General features: G+C 36.6%; 2 protein-coding genes across 2 annotated transcripts in view; both read left to right on the top strand.

Moving 5' to 3' along the window:
- Positions 1-19,349, top strand: part of LOC131436695 (putative uncharacterized protein DDB_G0271606) — a 337,186-nt gene that overhangs the window by 140,129 nt on the left and 177,708 nt on the right. The gene's annotated exons all lie outside the window — the stretch shown is intronic.
- On the top strand, positions 3,796-4,691 carry LOC131436700 (uncharacterized). Its single transcript, XM_058605565.1, has 4 exons — positions 3,796-3,983; positions 4,047-4,138; positions 4,198-4,345; positions 4,408-4,691. Exons 1-4 carry the CDS (start codon positions 3,854-3,856, stop codon positions 4,563-4,565), a joined length of 528 nt encoding a protein of 175 aa, XP_058461548.1. The 5' UTR covers positions 3,796-3,853; the 3' UTR covers positions 4,566-4,691.

Here is a 19,349-nt window from a genome sequence, read left to right on the forward strand (position 1 = left end):
ATGAAGAATGTCAAATCCAAAGTGCGAGCGTTTCACAGAAACTAGGATTTTCTTCAATATAATCAGTGAAATGCATAAAAATGTAATTTTTCTACAATATATCGAAAACTGATGTAAAAATTTGTTTTTTATCGTTTTTTTATTCAATAATCAATGTTGCTAACTACTTTTCGATACACTCCTTATTTATAACTATGCCCTAAAATATTGTCAACTGTAGTTTCTACTACTAACTTACTAACTAATACAGAGAGCGAATCGATTCAATTGAATATAAACATTTAATATATTTATTACACTTTGCCTGGATTCCTTCAATGTGATGCTTGAATGTGAGTTTTTTGTCATACGTTAAACCTAGAGTAGCATTGCTGCAACCGTTCTAGGTACGATGTTATCGAATCGAGGAAATGACTGGTTTGACGGCGAATGTCAGCAGTTGGTCGAAGAGAAGAATGCAGCAAGGGCGAGGATGCTGCAACACCGCACTAGAGCGAACGAGGAACGATACAGACAGGCACGGAACAGACAGAACACGGTTTTCCGGAATAAAAAGCGCCTTCAGGAAGACCAAGATCGCGAAGCGATGGAACAGCTGTACCGCGCAAATGATACACAGAAATTCTATGAGAAGGTGAACCGCTCACGTAGAGGCTACACGTCACAGGCCGAAATGTGCAGAGATACCAGTGGTAACCTTCTCACGAACGAACGTGAGGTGATCGACAGGTGGAAGCAGTACTATGACGAGCATCTGAAGGGCGAAGTACAAGATACAGAGAACGACACAGGAATCAATCTGGGTGCACGCTCAGCCGACGACAGATTCCCAGCCCCTGATCTGTCGGAGATAATTGAGGAGATCGGCAAGCTGAGGAACAACAAATCCGCGGGCAATGACCAGTTGCCAGGCGAGCTGCTCAAACATGGAGGAGAGGCACTGGCTAGAGCGCTGCACTGGATGATTTTTAGGATTTGAAAGGAGGAGATTCTACCGCAGGAATGAATGGATGGAGTGGTATGTTCCGTCTACAAAAAGAGCGACAAGCTAGATTGTTGCAATTACCGCGCAATCACATTGCTGAACGCCGCCTACAAGGTACTCTCCCAAATCCTTTGCCGTCGTCTATCACCAATAGCTAAGGAATTCGTAGGACCGTACCAAGCGGAATTTACTGGAGCCCGCGCCACTACGGATCACATATTCGCGATAAGACAAGTACTCCAGAAGTGTCGTGAATACAACGTACCCACGCATCACCTATTCATTGACTTCAAAGCGGCATACGACACAATCGATCGAGAACAGCTATGGCAGATAATGCACGAATACGGTTTCCCGGATAAACTGACGCGATTAGTTAAAGCAACGATGGATAGAGTGATGTGCTACGTCCGAGTATCTGGCACGCTCTCGAGTCCCTTCGAATCTCGGAGAGGGCTACGGCAAGGTGATGTTCAATATTGCTTTGGAAGGTGTGATTCGAAGAGCTAGGATCGACACGAGTGGCACGATCTTCCGAAAGTCCGTACAACTTTTTGGCTTCGCTGACGATATTGATATTGTGACACGTAACCTTGAGAGGATGACGGAAACCTACATCGGACTGAAAGCTGAAGCTAGGCATATCGGACTGGCCATAAATGCGTCGAAAACAAAATACATAAGAGGAAGAGGCTCTAAAGAAGAAACACCACGCCTCCCACCACGAATATTGATAGACGGTGACGATATCGAGGTGGTTGACGAGTTCGTGTATTTGGGCTCACTGGTGACCGCCGATAATGACACCAGCAGAGAAATTCATAGACGTATTTTGGCAGGGAATCGTGCGTACTTTGGACTCAGAAAAACCCTTCGATCGAGAAAAGTACGCCACCGCATGAAATTGACCATCTACAAAACGCTCATTAGACCGGCTGTTCTCTATGGCCACGAGACCTGGACTATGTTGGCAGAGGACCAACGCGCCCTCAGTGTTTTCGAAAGAATGGTACTGAGGACCATCGATGGCGGAGTGCAGATGGAAAACGGAACGTGGAGACGGCGTATGAATCACGAATTGCAACAGCTGCTAGGAGAACCATCGTACGGACAGCTAAAAATCGGACGTCTACGATGGGCTGGGCATGTCATAAGGATTGCGGACGACAGCCCAGTGAAAATGGTTCTTGAATCTAATCCGACTGGTACAAGAAGAAGAGGAGCGCAGCGAGCAAGGTGGATCGATCAAGTGGAGGGTGATCTCAGAAGCATCCGTGCCTTGAGTGGCTGGCGACGAGCAGCCATGGACCGAGTAATGTGGAGACGTATGCTTGATACAGCAAAGGACACCCCAGGCCTATAGCTGTTTGGTAAGGTAAGGTAAGGTGGTGTAATATTTCGTCCCGGGTTGACTTCAGCCTTCAAACACTTCAATATAATATAATATTCACTGATAATGGTGTTTTCCTGCAAATATGGCAAAAAAAAATGTTGTTTCATCAAGACAACGCACCGTGTAACAAGTCAATCAGAACAATGGCAAAACTACATGAATTGAATCCCACATCCACCGTATTCGCCAGATTTGGCTCCCAGTGACTACTGGGTGTTCATAGATCAGAAAAAAATGCTCGCCGGTTGGAAATTTTGCACGAATGGAGAGTTTATCACTGAAAAGATAAATCGTTCTACAAAAGTGGTATTGAAATGTTAGAGCGGCGCTGGAATGATTGCGTTGCTCTTGATGGAGATTATGTTAATGAACAAAGTTAATTTCGAACCAAAAAAATCATGTTCTCTTTGTTAGGCTTGGCACTTTCAAGCAACTCAAGCCCGAAGAAACAGTCAATACTGTTCGCTGTCACAAAACAAATGATCAATTTGAACTAAACCTTAATCGTAAACCGGCCAGAATAAGCTCAAAGACAGAGCAGAGTCATTTTGCATCATGCCAACGCTCCGCCACATTCAGCCAAAGTGATCTAAGAAGCCGTTTTTACACTTGATTGGGAACATCTACCGCACCTGTTTTTTTTTTCACTAGTTTTGGCCTTTTTAATGATCACTTCGTTCCATGGATGGGACAACCCAACGTTCTTGAATACTCGATTATTATTGATGAAAAAACGATATTTTAAACGTGCGCCCCTGGTACTTCTACACATTTATTTACTTGAATTTTAATTTTTTAAATCTCATTTTCTAATATAAAAGAAGCTGCTCAGCGGCTTATGTTGAACCGTTAGGTTGCGTAACGGCTGCTGACGCACTGATGAGCTGAAAGCGAAACGTATAAAATAAAAGATCTTCTATATCTAATTTTTCGTCTGTGCAATTTCTGCATCAAATATTACCTTGGATTAATTGCGTGTAGATGTTCTATACAAACCGAAAGGTTAGTTGGAAAACCTTTTTCTTAATTACGAATTTCCCATGGTAGTAATCCTATCCTCGATCGAAAATGTTTCATGAAAAAAAACCCTATGACTGAACAGATTACGCTTGTGATGATCTGTCAGAGCAGCCCAGGAGCATAAAGCTTTCAAAATAGTACATCGTGACTCACATGCTGCTACGGCTAGAGTACGGACTGTTTTTATAATAGAACTTCTTATCGCCGTTATGTCGTTGTGCGTCGTGTTAATTCCGCTCCCTATGTGTAGTCTGTCCTACTCTAAACAGTTGCAACGAACCGATCAAGTTTATTTTCAAGATCACTAGCACACCACCAACCAGCCGACAACTAACTAACGGTCCCATCAAGTGGTCAGTACTTGTGTAGTTGTGTTTTTTTTTAATTCTAACGTTAGTGCTGATTAGTTAGTTGCAATTATCCGGCGATCAACGTTGTTCAGAGTTCGGTGCAGAATGGAGCGCTACTTGCGGTTTTATATAAAATTCCAGGGATATGTGCTGGCGATCGGAACCATTCTGGGATCAATTCTGATGTCGTTTATTATCTATAATGCCACGGATTTCGTGTTTCCTCTGGAAGAATGTGAGTACGAAATGAAGAGTTTACTGTCGAGAAGGATTCTAAAAAAACGAGATTTAATTGCAGTTTACGATTATCGCTTTATGGGAAGTGCGGCACTCGTTTTCGGAGCTCTCTGGTTTACTGTTGGCATCACAATGCTCTACGGCGTTTATAAGGTATTTTTCGTGTCTCCCTGATTTCCTTGATTGATCCTACATTGGACTTCAACTTACAGGAAGTGAAAGTATGTTTGATCCCTTTTACGATCTTGTACATGGTGGATCTGTTCTTCCTGTTCATTCGTGACATCGCACTGGTTTGGCAGAACGAGAGATGGTACAAGATAGCGCTTCTGAATCCGGTAACCGCAACCGTTGTTCTGTGTTAGTATTTTAACAAATTGCATTTTCCCGGAACAATACGGAGAACTGACGATTCATTGCAGACATTACCCTCCACATCATGCTGAGTGTCGTGGCTTTGGGTCGACTTTTCAGCTACGATCCGGTCTCCCAGAGTGGATCCAACTTTGTCCGTTTCAAATCCGACGATCCGCAGCCGGTTCCGCTAAATGAAGACGAAGTGTCGCTTGTGGTTGAGTGAACTGAGGCCAAGCTGATGATGCTGATTCGTTCTCCGAATGGACTGATTAGATTCCAGCAATTGGTCGAGTGACACTGTTGGTATATGCTGATTTAAGTTTTGTAAATACAAACTTGTTATGGAAAATTGGTAGAGTTTGTGTTTGATTTAGTTCATGTTGCTTGTAGGTAATAATGTTTCCAAATTGCTCTCGCGATTGATAAAAAAATGAACATGGACTTGAGTAAGTAACGTAATCAACGACACAACCGTGTATGGTTCGATTGGTGCATGGTTACGCGTGCCGTATGTCATGTGACACCATTTCCTACTTGGACCACATCTCGACAGAGTCCAATTCTCCCGATTCGACCAATCGGTAATTCAACCTCATTTGGCATTCCTGTAAAGTTTGAGCGGGATATGTCAATTAGTGTATGTTTGGCAGCTGTTTGTTTACGACACTAAAACAACGAGTTTGCTTAAAATTTTGTGTTTCAAATGGAATTTGGGCTACGAAATCACTAAAAATGTTGCCTGAAAAGTGTTTTAGGGTGTCTACTCTGCCGAGAACGCAAGTTTTTGAGTAGGCATAAATCATTCAGTGAGGGTCGTAAGATCGTAGAAAATTTGCCTCAGCAGCAGCTCACCTGTTCACCTCTGTTAACGACAATAACATCGGAAATGTGAAGGAAATTGTGCTGGAAAAAACGTTGTGTTAGCATTAGAGAGATAGCAGAGGATCTTGGCATCACCTGTGGATTGTCTCAGCACATTTTGTAAAATGTTTTGCTGAATTTTTTGCATGATTGTGACTGAATTTTTGGCCAAACACGGAACAAAAGTCATCGCTCGGCCACCGTATTCACCAGATATGGCCCCCAGTGACTTTTTCCTCTTTCCAAAACTAAAATATCCACTCCAGAGAACGCGCCATCACTCGATCGAGGACATAAAAAGTGATTCGCTGAAGGAAACTGAATTTAGCTCCTTTATTTATGTTCGGAATTTGATTTTAGAATTTTGATTCAGAAATTCAATTTCAGAACGCTGGATCCAAATTTATAGCATGACTTTTAGATTTTTGTTCTGGAACTAAATTTTAGATCTGAACTGTAAACCTGAATTTCTGTATTAGAATTTACTTTCTGAATTAGGATTCAGAATTAGATCCTGCATGCACGAAACACATTTCTTGAATTCCGGATTTTGCAACGGAATCCAGTTTTTTAATTCAGACCCGGAATTCATGTTCTAGAACTAAATTCGGAAAATGAGTTCAGTTTCAGAATTCTAGAACTAAATTTACTAACTAACTCGTAACAATTTAAAGTACATACGATTATTGATTTTCAGTAGTGTGAAAGAGCTATGTAGATTTTATTCGTATTCACGCCCTCCAGTTATGTCTGTGACATTACCTGCCCGTTTTTTTACCAATTTTTTTTTGTCGAAAAATGACGTACCCTGCAAAGTGATTGTCACAAAATTAGTTTTATGTTGGAATACACTAAAAATATTTCTAACCGAGTCATACACTGACAAAAATTGACTTTAAAAAATGTAAAATCGTTTTGCAAAAAAATAACACATGTGATTTTGGTCAAATTTGATCCCACATAGAATGAAAATTCCATTCAAAAATAGGCGCTTTCAAGTAGATGGTAGTAGAGTGTCTAACTAAAACTTTATCTTGTCCAAACTGAATGTTTTTTTCCAGTGTCAATTTATTGAAAAATAAAACTAAACTGAGGGTCATTATCATCCAAAAATCGAATGTCACTCATTTTGTGAGGAGATTGTACAGAAACCTCTATCGTCTATATATGCAAAAAGTATCAAATCTTGTGATTTTTCGTTCAGTGTAGGATTCGATTTCTTGATTTTTTTTGCTGGATGTATCTCAATATAAAAAAAATCGAATTTAGTGATCGAAAACGCAGATTGTATATATTTTTACGGTTTTCATGGCAAGGTTTTGCCTTTCTCTGTAGATAGGTATCAGAATTGCTGGAAGAACTGACTATCGAACGGAGCCCCGGAGACTCATAGTGTTATATACCATTCGACTCAGTTCGACGAGATTGGAAAATGTCTGTGTGTGTGCACTTTCCGAAGATATTTTTACCGATTTTAACAAAATTAGGCTCGTTCAAAAGCTACTCTCGGACCATTGATCCAGTTCAAAGATCAAAGATATGATGGTATAAGTGACGTAACCGATAAATAAATCTGTATGAATGGCATCTCTGGTTCTACATTTTGTTTTTAGAAGGGCTAATGCCTAAATAGTAACAAATCTTTTTCTGATTTTTTTTAAGTTCTCCAAATTAACTGCAGAGTAAAATTTTAAATTTGAAACGAAAGGTAATAAAAACGATCCAACAAATTTTAAACGTCGAAATGATTCTAAACTGTTTTTTTTTTAATATCGTGTGTTGTGTCATAGTTGGCATTAGGCCCTTTTTAAGGAAACTTCTGACATTTTGAATCTGAGAGTGTAATAGTGCAATATTTTGGTTTTGATTGCTGTCGCCATTGCTAATTTATGGGATGAATAAAGGACCAACGATAGGATGAATACAAAATCTTTGAGATGAAATTAGGAGCACAGTAGTGAACATATCAGAAGTGTTTTTAGCAGATTTTTTAATTATTATTTTAATTTCCAAGGAATGTGAATCAATTCCCAATGTGGAGCAACGCGAATTAAGCAGAAATAGGATAAAATCGTAGTGATTTTGATGGTATTTAAGGTAACATCCCCTTACAAATGCGATGAAATAGGGAGCCCTTACCCTATTACTTTGCATAAAAAGGCTATATCTGTTCTATCTATTACTAATAAAATGATGTTAAACGATAACTCTTTATATCTCCGTAAGTCATTACAATATATATATATATATATATATATATATATATATATATATATATATATATATATATATATATATATATATATATATATATATATATATATATATATATATATATATATATATATATATATATATATATATATATATCAGTTCAAATTGGTTCAAAAGGAATTACTTCAATCAAATATTAATAGATACTCAGAGAGAAAAGAACCTGTACAAATCTGTATTAAATTTAGGAAATGTGATGTGATGTGAAGTGAAGCCACCATCAGTTCAAGGACTTGCCAGTGGATGCGGGTAGACTTACAGTAGCCCCGATATGACTCATCCATTCACCTTCTTACTATAGCTGTTACCGAAAAGCGAACAAAAAGGGTTGGGCGGATACGTAAGTAGAGTCACTTACTCGTATTCCGCGGGAATAAAAGATGCTCTTCCAACCATAATATCCAGTGCATGGATGAAGCATATCGCTATACATGCTTGAACCCGCCTGTTGGTTTGTTTGAGAAGGGCGCGTCAGACTCATTTCAAACCTTCAGAAGGAAACAAGTTTCCTTCAAGTGACTTGGGCTGGCTATCCACAATCCCTCGTCCAGTCATCAATTCGTCCGATGCCCTGATGCTCCCTCCCCTTTACGCCCCCGTGCAAAATGTTTTATATTGATAAATACAATGAAACATAGTGTAATGAAATTAATATAACATAAAATGATATAATAGATTACAAAATAATATAATATAACATAATATAATATAATATATATTAATTAATTATAATATAATACAATGTCATACAATATAATATAATATATTACAAAACATGATATAAAATAACAGTTAATGTAGAGTGTCAGTTATGCTATTCTATCTTCGCAATACTGCAGGAAGTAGAATATTTCTCTTCTAATAACAATAATAATATCTACATCTATAAAAATAATATATGTTATTATTATTGATGACAAATTAATAATAATAACAATAAATATAATTATGAAAATAACAATAAAAAACAATATAATATAGTACAATGAATTATATAATAAATAATAGAATAAATAAAATGATATGTTGCGATATGCTATGATATTATATTACTTGAATTTAAATGTCATTTCTCATCCTCTCATTTTGCCATCAACGCATTCCATCGACCAATTGTCACCACAGACACACGTGTAGGCATGAAACAGGAACCAGTGAGGACCAAGCTCACCTTGTGACGACCTTGATATTTAGTAGAAAGTTACTTTAAAAATGATAACTTATAAGGAAAACAAATGTATATGTTGCGCAGAGGCACGTAGTACTACTCATAATAAACCCGATAATATAATATAATATAATAAAATGTAATATAATATAATACAATATGATATGATTTAATGCAATGCAGTATAATACCATACAACATGTTATATAATAACATAAAATAGTGTAAGACGATAATATATGAAATAATATGCTATGATACAATATAACAGTTGATGTCGTAATGTAAGTTACGCTCTTCTAATAATAATAATAATAATAATAATAATAATAATAATAATAATAATAATAATAATAATAATAATAATAATAATAATAATAATAATAATAATAATAATAATAATAATAATAATAATAATAATTAAAATAATAATAATACATGATGTAATAAACAACAGAATTATATGTTGTAATATACTATGATAAACACTGCATTTTAGGATGGGCTTCAACCTACAAGCCATTTCGCACCCTCTCATTCTGCTACTAACGCAGAAGGCGATAGCACCCAGTCGACGCCGTTCTATTGACCAAATGTCATCATAGACGCTCGGGGAGGCATGAGATAGGGACTTGTGAGGACTTAGTTATCTCACCATTTGACGACCATCTGTATTAAATTTAGGAAATCTGTATAAAATCTGTACTTTGATTTTAATCAGTATGCGAACGCAAAAATCTATACAATACAGTTCAATCTGTATAAATGGCATCTCTGGCTCTGCGCTTTTTTCTAAAAAGGGCTTATGCCTTAATAGTAACAATTACTTTTTTGTTTTAATTTAAAGTTCACCAAATAAACTTTGCAGTGAAATTTTAAATTTAAAGCGAAAGGTAACGGAAACGACCGAAAAATTTTTAAACGTTGAAATGATTTCAAACTGGTTCTAAAAATATCGTATGTTGTCTCATAGTTGGCATAGTTTTTAAGAAGAATTCTGACATTTTGAACCTGAGAGTGTAATAGTGGAATATTTTGTTTTGATTGCTGTCGCCATTGCTTATTTATAGCATGAATAAAAGATCAATGAAATAGGGAGCCCTTACCCTACATGGAAACGATTCCCTTTAGTGAGCTGATCGGTATGAGCGATATGAGCTGCTTCGCACATCTCTAAGTGAGCGTCGCATGATCAACATATCGTCTTGAAAAAACGTGTTGCTTCGCGATAACTCAATTTATTTACACGTTTAAAAATGAAATCTCTTCGTAAAGGCTTGTAGCTTTTACAATACTTTTTCATATTTTGTTTGGAAAACATTTTTCTATTTTTCTAATATGTGTCTAACTTTTGATAATTTTTCGAATTTTCAAAATTTAAAACTAACTTTGGAAAGGCCTAAAAAATTGCATCGAGTTCCACTTAGATTTTTTTCTAATATTGTTAATTGTCAAAAAGTAAACATAATAAAAATCACAACTATTTGCTCAAGTTGCGCGTGCAATCATGAGCTTGTTTATGCGTGTTTACGCGCACTTTGGAGTAGATACTTAGGTAATAGAGGTAGATTCTACGTAGATAAATCCAAAAAACTGTTTTTAAAATAAAGTGAATATATCTCAAAAAATATTTTTTTTACATTATTCATATCTTCAGCAGAAATACTTCAAATGTTTTTTTTTCTTTAAAATGAGATAGAAAAAAAAAATTTTTTTTGAAAAAAAAATTACTTTTATTCGAAATTAGTACTACTCCCTTAACAAAAATTAAGGTGCCACTTTCAAAGGAAGCGTTATATAATCTTGTAAATTTGTCAAGAATTAACGATGTCCAGCGGCCTATGTGATGGTGGAATAATCGGTCCTTATTTCTTCAAAAATGAGGAAGGACGACGTGATGATCAATGAATTTTTGTTGCCAATTCTTCAAGATATGGTTGTGAACGAAATGTGGTTTCAGCACGATGGTGTTACTTGTCATACTGCAGCCGAAACATTCGACTTATTGAAAGAGCAATCCACCGAAAATATTATTTCGAGAAATAGACCGATGATTTGGCTACCGCGTTCCTGTGATTCGACGGCACTCGATTATTTTATTGTGGGGATACGTGAAGTCATTGGTTTATGTGGATGAACCAGCAACGATTATTGCTGAAAAACGCCCCTCAAATGCTTGGAAAAGTGGTCGAAATTAGGTTTCCAGAACATTTGTGAAAAATACTCGGAGAAAGAAATAGAAGCAAAGACAATTATTTATCAAATAAAAAAATGTGGCCATTTCGTAATTTGGCATGTGTTTTGTTTAAATATAAAATCAGTAAACTATGAAAAAACACCCTTTAGAGGTTAGAAGTTCGTTCGGTTGCGTCGCGCAAAGTGTGGTTAACTAGTTAGAAACCTGTTTTGATCCACCTAGTGTAATGTAATGCCTTTCTCATATATAATACAGTAGTATTTCTATTCAAAATTGGGAATAACGGTTTTGAGTCCAGTTTGACACACTTTACCCTTTAACTTCGGAACCAGAAGTCGGATCCGGATGAAATTCAGGAATTCCGTATGGGACCATGAGACCTTTCATTTGAATCTAAAACGGTCAAAAACGGTCAAGCCATCTCCGAGTCTGAGTCGAATGGTATATGACACTTGATTGCATAACCATTCTATATGAGAAAGGCAAAGTTGCATTGTAATTTCAAATATTATGCTGCTTTCTTCATGTTGATAGTGAAGTATTCTGAATTTTGTACAATGCCGTTGATGAATGAGACTGTAGTAGTTTACTTAAAAACAAGTTAGGTTCATGTTATGGAAAGATAAGTTGTTTCAGCATGACAATGCTATATAGGCTCATTTTTCTCGGCGTTGACAAAATCGATTCCAACGAGCTTAAACTGTTGGTTCATGGATCACGTTCAAATATCGAAGGGATGTCGCTTCAAACGCTTAGTTCGGATTCACTGTCATATGATTCACCTTGCACCGATCTGCAATGATTATCAACTGTTGTTAAAGGAAGGACGACAAAGTTGACGTACAGTAAGCAAATCAAAGGGCTGTAGTGGCTCCCCTGCGGAAACTCATATGTTCTAAATATCTGAACCGTTATCAGTAGCTAGTCGTTGTACAGTATCATTAATGAAAAAGGATTAATCTTTTCATTTCACCTACATACACAACGAAACGAAATATGGCCCGATGGGAATTCCTCGTGCAAAGAGATACTTCCATTCTAGACCCATGTATCATGCAGATAAGAAAAGTTTACACAAATTCGCATATTGTTATTGCCCGCCCAGAACTTTCGCTATAGTTAGCAGAAAGAAACACACGCTTGAGAATAAGGACGGGATTTCATCGTCGAGTAAGCGCTATGAGGTATCAGAATGTGCACTCAAACTAATTTTATCTGCCACAAACGGACAACTTTCCCAAATACATCACGTGCGTCATGGCAGTCATGGCAGAGAAAACACATCTCCGGAACTAAACCGTTCTCTCTGTTTGGCAGAAGGTTTCTGTGCGGGTGGGGGAGGGATCAAGCACAGTGCAAGAACTAAGGCAAAGTTTTAGTGATTGTGGCATAGTAAGGCGCTATCGAAAAACTTGTTGATTTCAATGCTGCACTTGCACACCCGCATCGCAACAAAGGCCCAAACTAGGTTTTGCTGGGGCTCAGTTGGCTCAGTTGAATTATGGAGTGTTGTGGCTGATGGTGATGAATATGTAAACTTGCTTGCAGATGAAATTTGCAAAAGTTTGTGGAACTGTGTGTGTTTTTGAACTTATGTGTTTGTTGTTCATTGTTTCTCAGCTTGTTATCCAACGGGTCTGGCAACGATGGGCGAAGGAATAATTCAATTATAGGTTTGCTAACACTTCCAAGCGCAGCTGGATGCTAAGGTTGCTGTGATGTCTATTAGTGCTTGCATTTCTCTATAGACTTGTGCCCCGTTTTAAACAAGGAAATCATAGGAGGCTTGGACATATTTTTGACAGTTGTGATAATATCTTTCACTTGTCATTAACACAGTCTAATTTAATTTTTTATTTGCCTTTTTAGTAAGATAATTGCTGACACTAATATGGGCTCATTTTTGATACAAATTCGTTCAGATTGAATCGGGTAGATCACATAAAAGTATGCTTCAGCGCTTACGTCACATTAACACATATCCGGCAACGTTCCCCAAACCTAATGTATCAGCAATAGTACATTTGAACTTGATCATATATCACTTTCTGAAACATTTGTACGGATAGGAAACAAATTGATTTGGCGGTTACGTCACATGTACGATTATAGTTTCGAAACATGCACTGTGAGTTAAAATTAAATTAATAAGATTTTAATTGGGTGTTCAGCCACAAGTGGTGACTTTTCAGCCCTATTGAATACATGATTTGGTTATTACCATGAGGACATCATTTGCTTCCGCAATTCTGAGATTTTTGTGTAGGGAAAATTCTAAACCTACTTGTATTGTGTAATGGGGAAAAGGAACTTATATACTAACTTACTAACTAATACAGAGAGCGAATCGATTCAATTGAAGATTGCATCGATTTTTGTCGGAATTTGCTTATAATATTATGTGACATTACATCTAATGGTTCTATATTTGTGAGTCTGTGTAACTCATTTGTACTAAACCAGGGAGGACGCTTCAGAATCATTTTCAGAATTTTATTCTGAATCCTTTGAAGCGTTTTCTTCCTGGTGGAACAACAGCTTGACCAAATTGGTACCGCATAAAGCATGGCTGGTCTGAAAATTTGTTTATAAATTAACAATTTGTTTTTTAGACAGAGCTTAGAATTTCTGTTTATAAGAGGATATAAACATTTAATATATTTATTACACTTTGCCTGGATTCCTTCAATGTGATCCTTGAAAGTGAGTTTTTTGTCATACGTTAAACCTAAGTATTTAGCTTGATCAGACCATGTCAATTCCAAGCCATTCAATTTGAGAATGTGATTATTGTTTGGTTTAGGAAAAGAAGCTCTTGGCTTATGAGGAAAGATAATTAATTGCGTTTTTGCTGCATTTGGTTTAATTTTCCATTTTGACAGATAATCACTGAAAATATTTAAACTTCTTTGTAGGCGACTGCAGATCACTCTTAGATTTCTACTTGTGGCTAACAGACTTGTGTCGTCACAGAAGAGCGATTTCTGACAACCAACGGGTAGATTTGGAAGATCAGAAGTGAAAATATTATACAAGATTGGAGCTACGCTCGAACCCTGCGGAACACCGGCTCGTACGGGTAGCAATTCAGATTTCCAATTCTGATAGCTAACCTGAAGAGTACGATCAGTTAAATAATTTTGAATCATTTTGATCAAATAAATAGGAACCTGGAAATCAGACATTTTTGCTATTAAACCTTTGTGCCAAACACTGTCGAATGCTTTTTCTATGTCTAGAAGAGCAACTCCAGTGGATAACCCAGAAGATTTATTTGCTTTTATCATGTTCGAAACTCTTACAAGTTGATGAGTAGTTGAATGTTCATGACGAAATCCAAATTGCTCTGGTAAAAAAATTGAATTCTCATTTATATGAGACATCATTCTGAACAAGATAATATTTTCAAAAAGTTTACTAATTGGTCGATAACTTGATGTTTCTGCTGGGTTTTTATCAGGTTTGAGAATAGGAATTACTTTAGCGTTTTTCCATTTTTTTGGGAAGTAAGGTAATGAAAAACACTTGTTGAAAATTTTAACCAAGAGTCTCAAGGCAACATCTAGAAGATTTTTAATAAGAATAGGAAGGATTCCATCATTACCAGGAGCCTTCATGTTTTTAAGTTTCCTAATAATTGACTTAATTTCATCAAAATTCATCTCAATAATGTCATCTTGTGATAACACTTGGGTTGAAATATGATCATATTCCAGTGAGACTACACTTTCAATAGGACTCACAACGCTCAAATTAAAATTGTGTACACTCTCGAACTGCTGAGCAAGTTTTTGATCTTTTTCGCCATTTGTAAGAAGTATTTGTTTTCCTTCCTTGAGAGCAGGAATTGATTTCTGAGGTTTCTTAAGAACCTTAGAAAGTTTCCAGAAAGGTTTTGAATATGGTTTAATTTGTTCAAATTCTTTAGCGAAATTTTCATTTCGCAAAAGAGTGAATCTGTGTTTAATTTCTTTTTGTAAATCCTTAACTATGTTTTTAATAGCAGGATCACGAGAACGTTGATATTGTCGTCGACGAACATTCTTCAACCGAATGAGCAGTTAAGATTGTCATCGATGATAGGAGAATTTAATTTAGTTGGAGCTTTGGGAACTGAAAGATTTCTAGCTTCGATAATGTAATGATTCAAATTATCAATTGCTGTGTCGATGTCCGCAGAATTTTCTAAAATAGTTTCATGATCCACATGATTTTCAATATGAGATCTGTAATCCAACCAATTAGCTCTATGATAGTTGAATATAGAACTAATTGGATTAATTATAGCTTCGTTGGAAAGTCTGGATGTTACTGGAAGATGATCTGAGTCAAAGTCAGCATGTGTAATCGGTTCACTACAAATGTGACTTTGATCTGTTAGAACCAGATCAATTGTAGACGGGTTTTTTCACGGAAGAGAAACAAGTCGGATTACTGGGATGAAGAACTGTGAAGTAACCAGCTGAGAGTTGATTATGAAGTATTTTACCATTACTGTTATTTTGCCTACAATTCCACTGGACATGCTTAGCATTTAAGTCCCCTATTACGAAAAATTTCGGTCGATATCTTGTGAGTTTTTGCAAATCGCCTTTTAAGAAATTTAATTGTTCGCCGGTGCATTGGAATGGCAAATATGCTCCAGCGATGAAATAAATTCCATGAATGGTTTCAACTTCGATCCCCAAGCTTTCAATAACTTTAGTATTGAAAGAAGGTAATATTCGATGTTTAATTTGCCGTTGGACAAAAATGGCAACTCCACCACCCATTCCAGTAAACCTGTCAAATCGATGAACCACATAATGTGGATTACTTTTCAATTTGACATTTGGTTTAAGAAAAGTTTCTCTCACAATGGCAATATGAATTTTGTGAACTTTGAGAAAATTATAAAATTCATCTTCACTTGATTTCAAAGATCGAGCATTCCAATTTAAAATATTCAAATAATTATTTAACATCACTGTTAAATTTTAAATTCATTATAATATTATTTGCGAATTTCCATCCGATTTGAAATGCTTCAAAAAGTGATGAAGTCGAATTCATTCGGATAATAATTTGAAAAAGTTGATCTTGTAGGTAGATCATTTCATTTTCAGTTATATCGCCTAAATCAACTTCATTTAAAGAAGCGAATGGCATTGAAGGAATATTTGTAGGTAGACTGCCATTAAAAGAAGATTATTTGGCCGATCTTCCTAATAATAAATTGTTTTCGTTAGAAGATGAACTGCAAGGCGGTCCTGTGTTATGATTATTTACATTAGAAGAAATAGGTGGTAGATTTCTACCTGTTATACTACCATAAGTGACATTAGAAGAAGGTGAAGGTGAGGTCGATCTACCTGTCAATAAATTGTTTTCGTTAGAAGACGAATTGGCAGGCGTACCTGTTTTTTGTTTTAAATTCTAAGAAATAAGTGCCTTAGAAAAATTAGGCGTGGCATTTGTAACGGTTTTTTGATTTTCAGGTATGTTCTGTAAATTTAAGGTCGTTGATTTGACTTGTTGTCTAAGCGAACGAGCGTTTAAATTTTTTTCCCTGACAGGACATTTCAAATAATTGTATTTATGATTTCCATCGCAATTTGAACATGAAAATTTATCAGTGGTTTCATTCATTGGACAAACGTCTTTCGAATGCGATTTACCACAATTCAAACACCGTATGTCCATATGACAATTTTTGGTGCCATGGCCGAAGCCTTGGCAACGACGACATTGCGTTAAGTTTGCAATACGATTATGCCGTTTATAATGTTCCCAATGAATTTTAATGTGGGAAATGAAACGTACTTTTTCTAAAGTTTTCAAATTGTTTACATCACTTCGATTGAAGTGTATTAGATAAAGTTCATGGGAAATTCCAGAGCGTGGTTTAGAAGTACCATTCGCTCTTTTTTTCATAAGTATTACTTGGGAAGGGGCAAAACCAAGCAATTCTTTTAGTTCATTTTTAATTTCATCAATACTTTGATCATTTGATAAGCCTTCCAAGACAGCCTTGAAGGGTCTGTCTGATTTTATATCATATGAATAAAATTTATGAAGTTTCTCGGACAAATATCGAATAAGACGTTCGTAATCTTCCAATCCATCCACCAAGACTCGACATTCTCCTCTTCGTCCGATTTGAAATGAGACTTTTACTTCCGGGAGAAAAGTAGAAAGCTCAGTACGGAATGCTTTGAAGTCGGAAATCATCACCGTCACTGGTGGCATAGATTGATGTTTCTTCCCAGAACGACAAGCGTCCATTTTAGGAATTTTTGAAGAATTTACTTCTATGTCACTACAATCGGATTCAGGAAGAATCTCGTAAATATTGTTAGACGGCATAGAATCAATGGAAGGAAAATCCGTTCATTGTCTTTTATTTTTACATTCAGATTCTATAAGATCGTGAATGTTATTAGAAAAATGTTGAATAACGGATTGTGATTTATTCCGTATTGGATTATTTTTAGCCTTAGACTTGTTGCCCTTGCGGTTGGACGCCGGCATTTTTGAAAGGAATGAAATTTTAAATTAAATAAACTAGGCTAAATTAGTCTTCGATTAGACTCCCAGCTAGCCTTAAAAAAGGCTGATTAATTTCTTAGTCACTCTAATATCACTCTTTGTATAGCCTTGAGAAAGGCTGACTAATTGTTAGTCTTTAAAAAGACTGTTAGTGATTCAGGTACCCTTGAAAAAGACTGAAGCCTTGAATCAATGAAACTCTAGGTAACCAGAAAAAATTTCCAGGAGCCAATAGCTATACGCGTGCGGTGCGAACGAATGTTCAACACCGACTGTGTTTTTCGACCCATTAGATGTGTCGAACAAGCCCAAAATTATTGAAATTCTAGGATAATGATAATGACAGCAGTGTTTCTTCGTAACACAATTATTTACCAAGTTTCCAACACCACATCTTTTCGTCATATTGATTTAACACATGGGCTTGAAAGTCCCGAGCCCAACAAAAGAAGAGAATACGATGTTTTGGTTCAAAATTAACTTTAATCATCAACGTAATCTCCAATCAAGAGAAACGCAATCATTCCAGCACCGCTCTAACATTTCAACACCACTTTTGTAGAACGATTTATCTTTTGCCTCAGAATAGGCCTTTTTTATTAGTGATACTTGTAACCCTTTCACGCTTATGAATACTCTTACGACCATCTATTTGTTGTAATAAATATTTGTGCCTGTCGGAACATGTCCATTTTCACAAATTCGAAACATTACGCCTCGAATTTTTCCTGTTAGCAACCACTTACTACATCCCCCTTTAAATATCCTTATAGCAACCTATGAATAGCATTGATAATTTGTGACAAGTACGGTGTGTTAATCTTTTGAGTTGCGCCTCCTTGGATGAGACTTACCTTAGCCACACCCCCTCCCTCTCCCCCTTAAAAATGCTCTTAGGAAGTGCTAACAATATCTGTACTTAGCAAAAAGTATCGTATTTTGGAATATTCCAACAACTTCACATTATACTTCCTTTTTAAGAGGCACTCATTATATCTACCCTAAAGACCATATTCGAGTTTTCCAAAAAGTATGTTTAGTCTTCCAAAAGTATCGCTTCTGTTTAAATAAAATAAATTTCGTCATTGATACATATATCACCCCCCACCCCCATGTGAAGGACACTTGTTCTACACACTCTCCCTGAAAATGTCCTAGTGATCATCTCTGAAGAGCAAGAAGTATGTGTACCAACTTTGACAGCAATCCGATCAATAGTTTCAAAAATATGCCGTTACAAACACTACACTTCCTTTTTAAGAGGCACTTACTACATCCACCCCTCACGAATAGTCTTATAATCATATCTAAGTGGTTCAAAAAGTATCTATTTAGGTAAAATTAGTCATGGTGCTCTCCTATTAAAGACACTTGCTACGCTTCCTTCCCTAAAAATACTCTTATATCCATCTTTGAAGAACAAAAAGTATCTGTTGGCGGCAATCCGTTCGGTAGTTTCGGAGTTTTGTCGTTATACACATTGTACCCCCCATTTTAAAGGCCCTTGCTACATCAACCCCCTTATAATCATATATTAGGTATACAAAATCTATGGTCTTCATAAAGTATCGATTCTTGTCAAATTAGAATTTTTTTTTCGTGAACCCCCCTGTTAAGGTCACTTGTTCCGCTCCTTCTCCCATAAAAATACCCTTATGATCATCTCTGAAGAACAAGAAGCATCTGTGCCCAGTTTGATAGCAATCCGTTCAGTACCTTCAGAAAGTTGCGTTGACGAAGTGATCTTTCCGGTGCGTAGAGATTTAACCGCATTAGCAAAGGTGGGCTGTCAATATCCCCCAAAAGCAGTTTAGCAGCAAATGTAGCTTGAGCAATGATTCGTCGTGTTTCCAATGGCTCAAGATTCAATAGACTACATCGATCGGTATAGGGCGGTAAATTCATGGGGTCACGCCACGGTAGCAGGCGCAGAGCGTGTCGCACAAATTTTCGTTGAACAGCTTCAATCCTAGTATTCC

Source organism: Malaya genurostris, chromosome 3, assembly GCF_030247185.1.
Source record: "Malaya genurostris strain Urasoe2022 chromosome 3, Malgen_1.1, whole genome shotgun sequence".
NCBI classification, from domain to species: domain Eukaryota; kingdom Metazoa; phylum Arthropoda; class Insecta; order Diptera; family Culicidae; genus Malaya; species Malaya genurostris.

Excerpts from the sequence above, each read along its gene's own strand:
- LOC131436700 (XM_058605565.1), top strand. The coding sequence starts at position 3,854 with ATGGAGCGCTACTTGCGGTTTTATATAAAATTCCAGGGATATGTGCTG. Across the intron at positions 4,139-4,197 it reads TGCTCTACGGCGTTTATAAG|GAAGTGAAAGTATGTTTGAT; the intron begins GTATTTTTCGTG and ends TTCAACTTACAG. Across the intron at positions 4,346-4,407 it reads AACCGCAACCGTTGTTCTGT|ACATTACCCTCCACATCATG; the intron begins GTTAGTATTTTA and ends GATTCATTGCAG.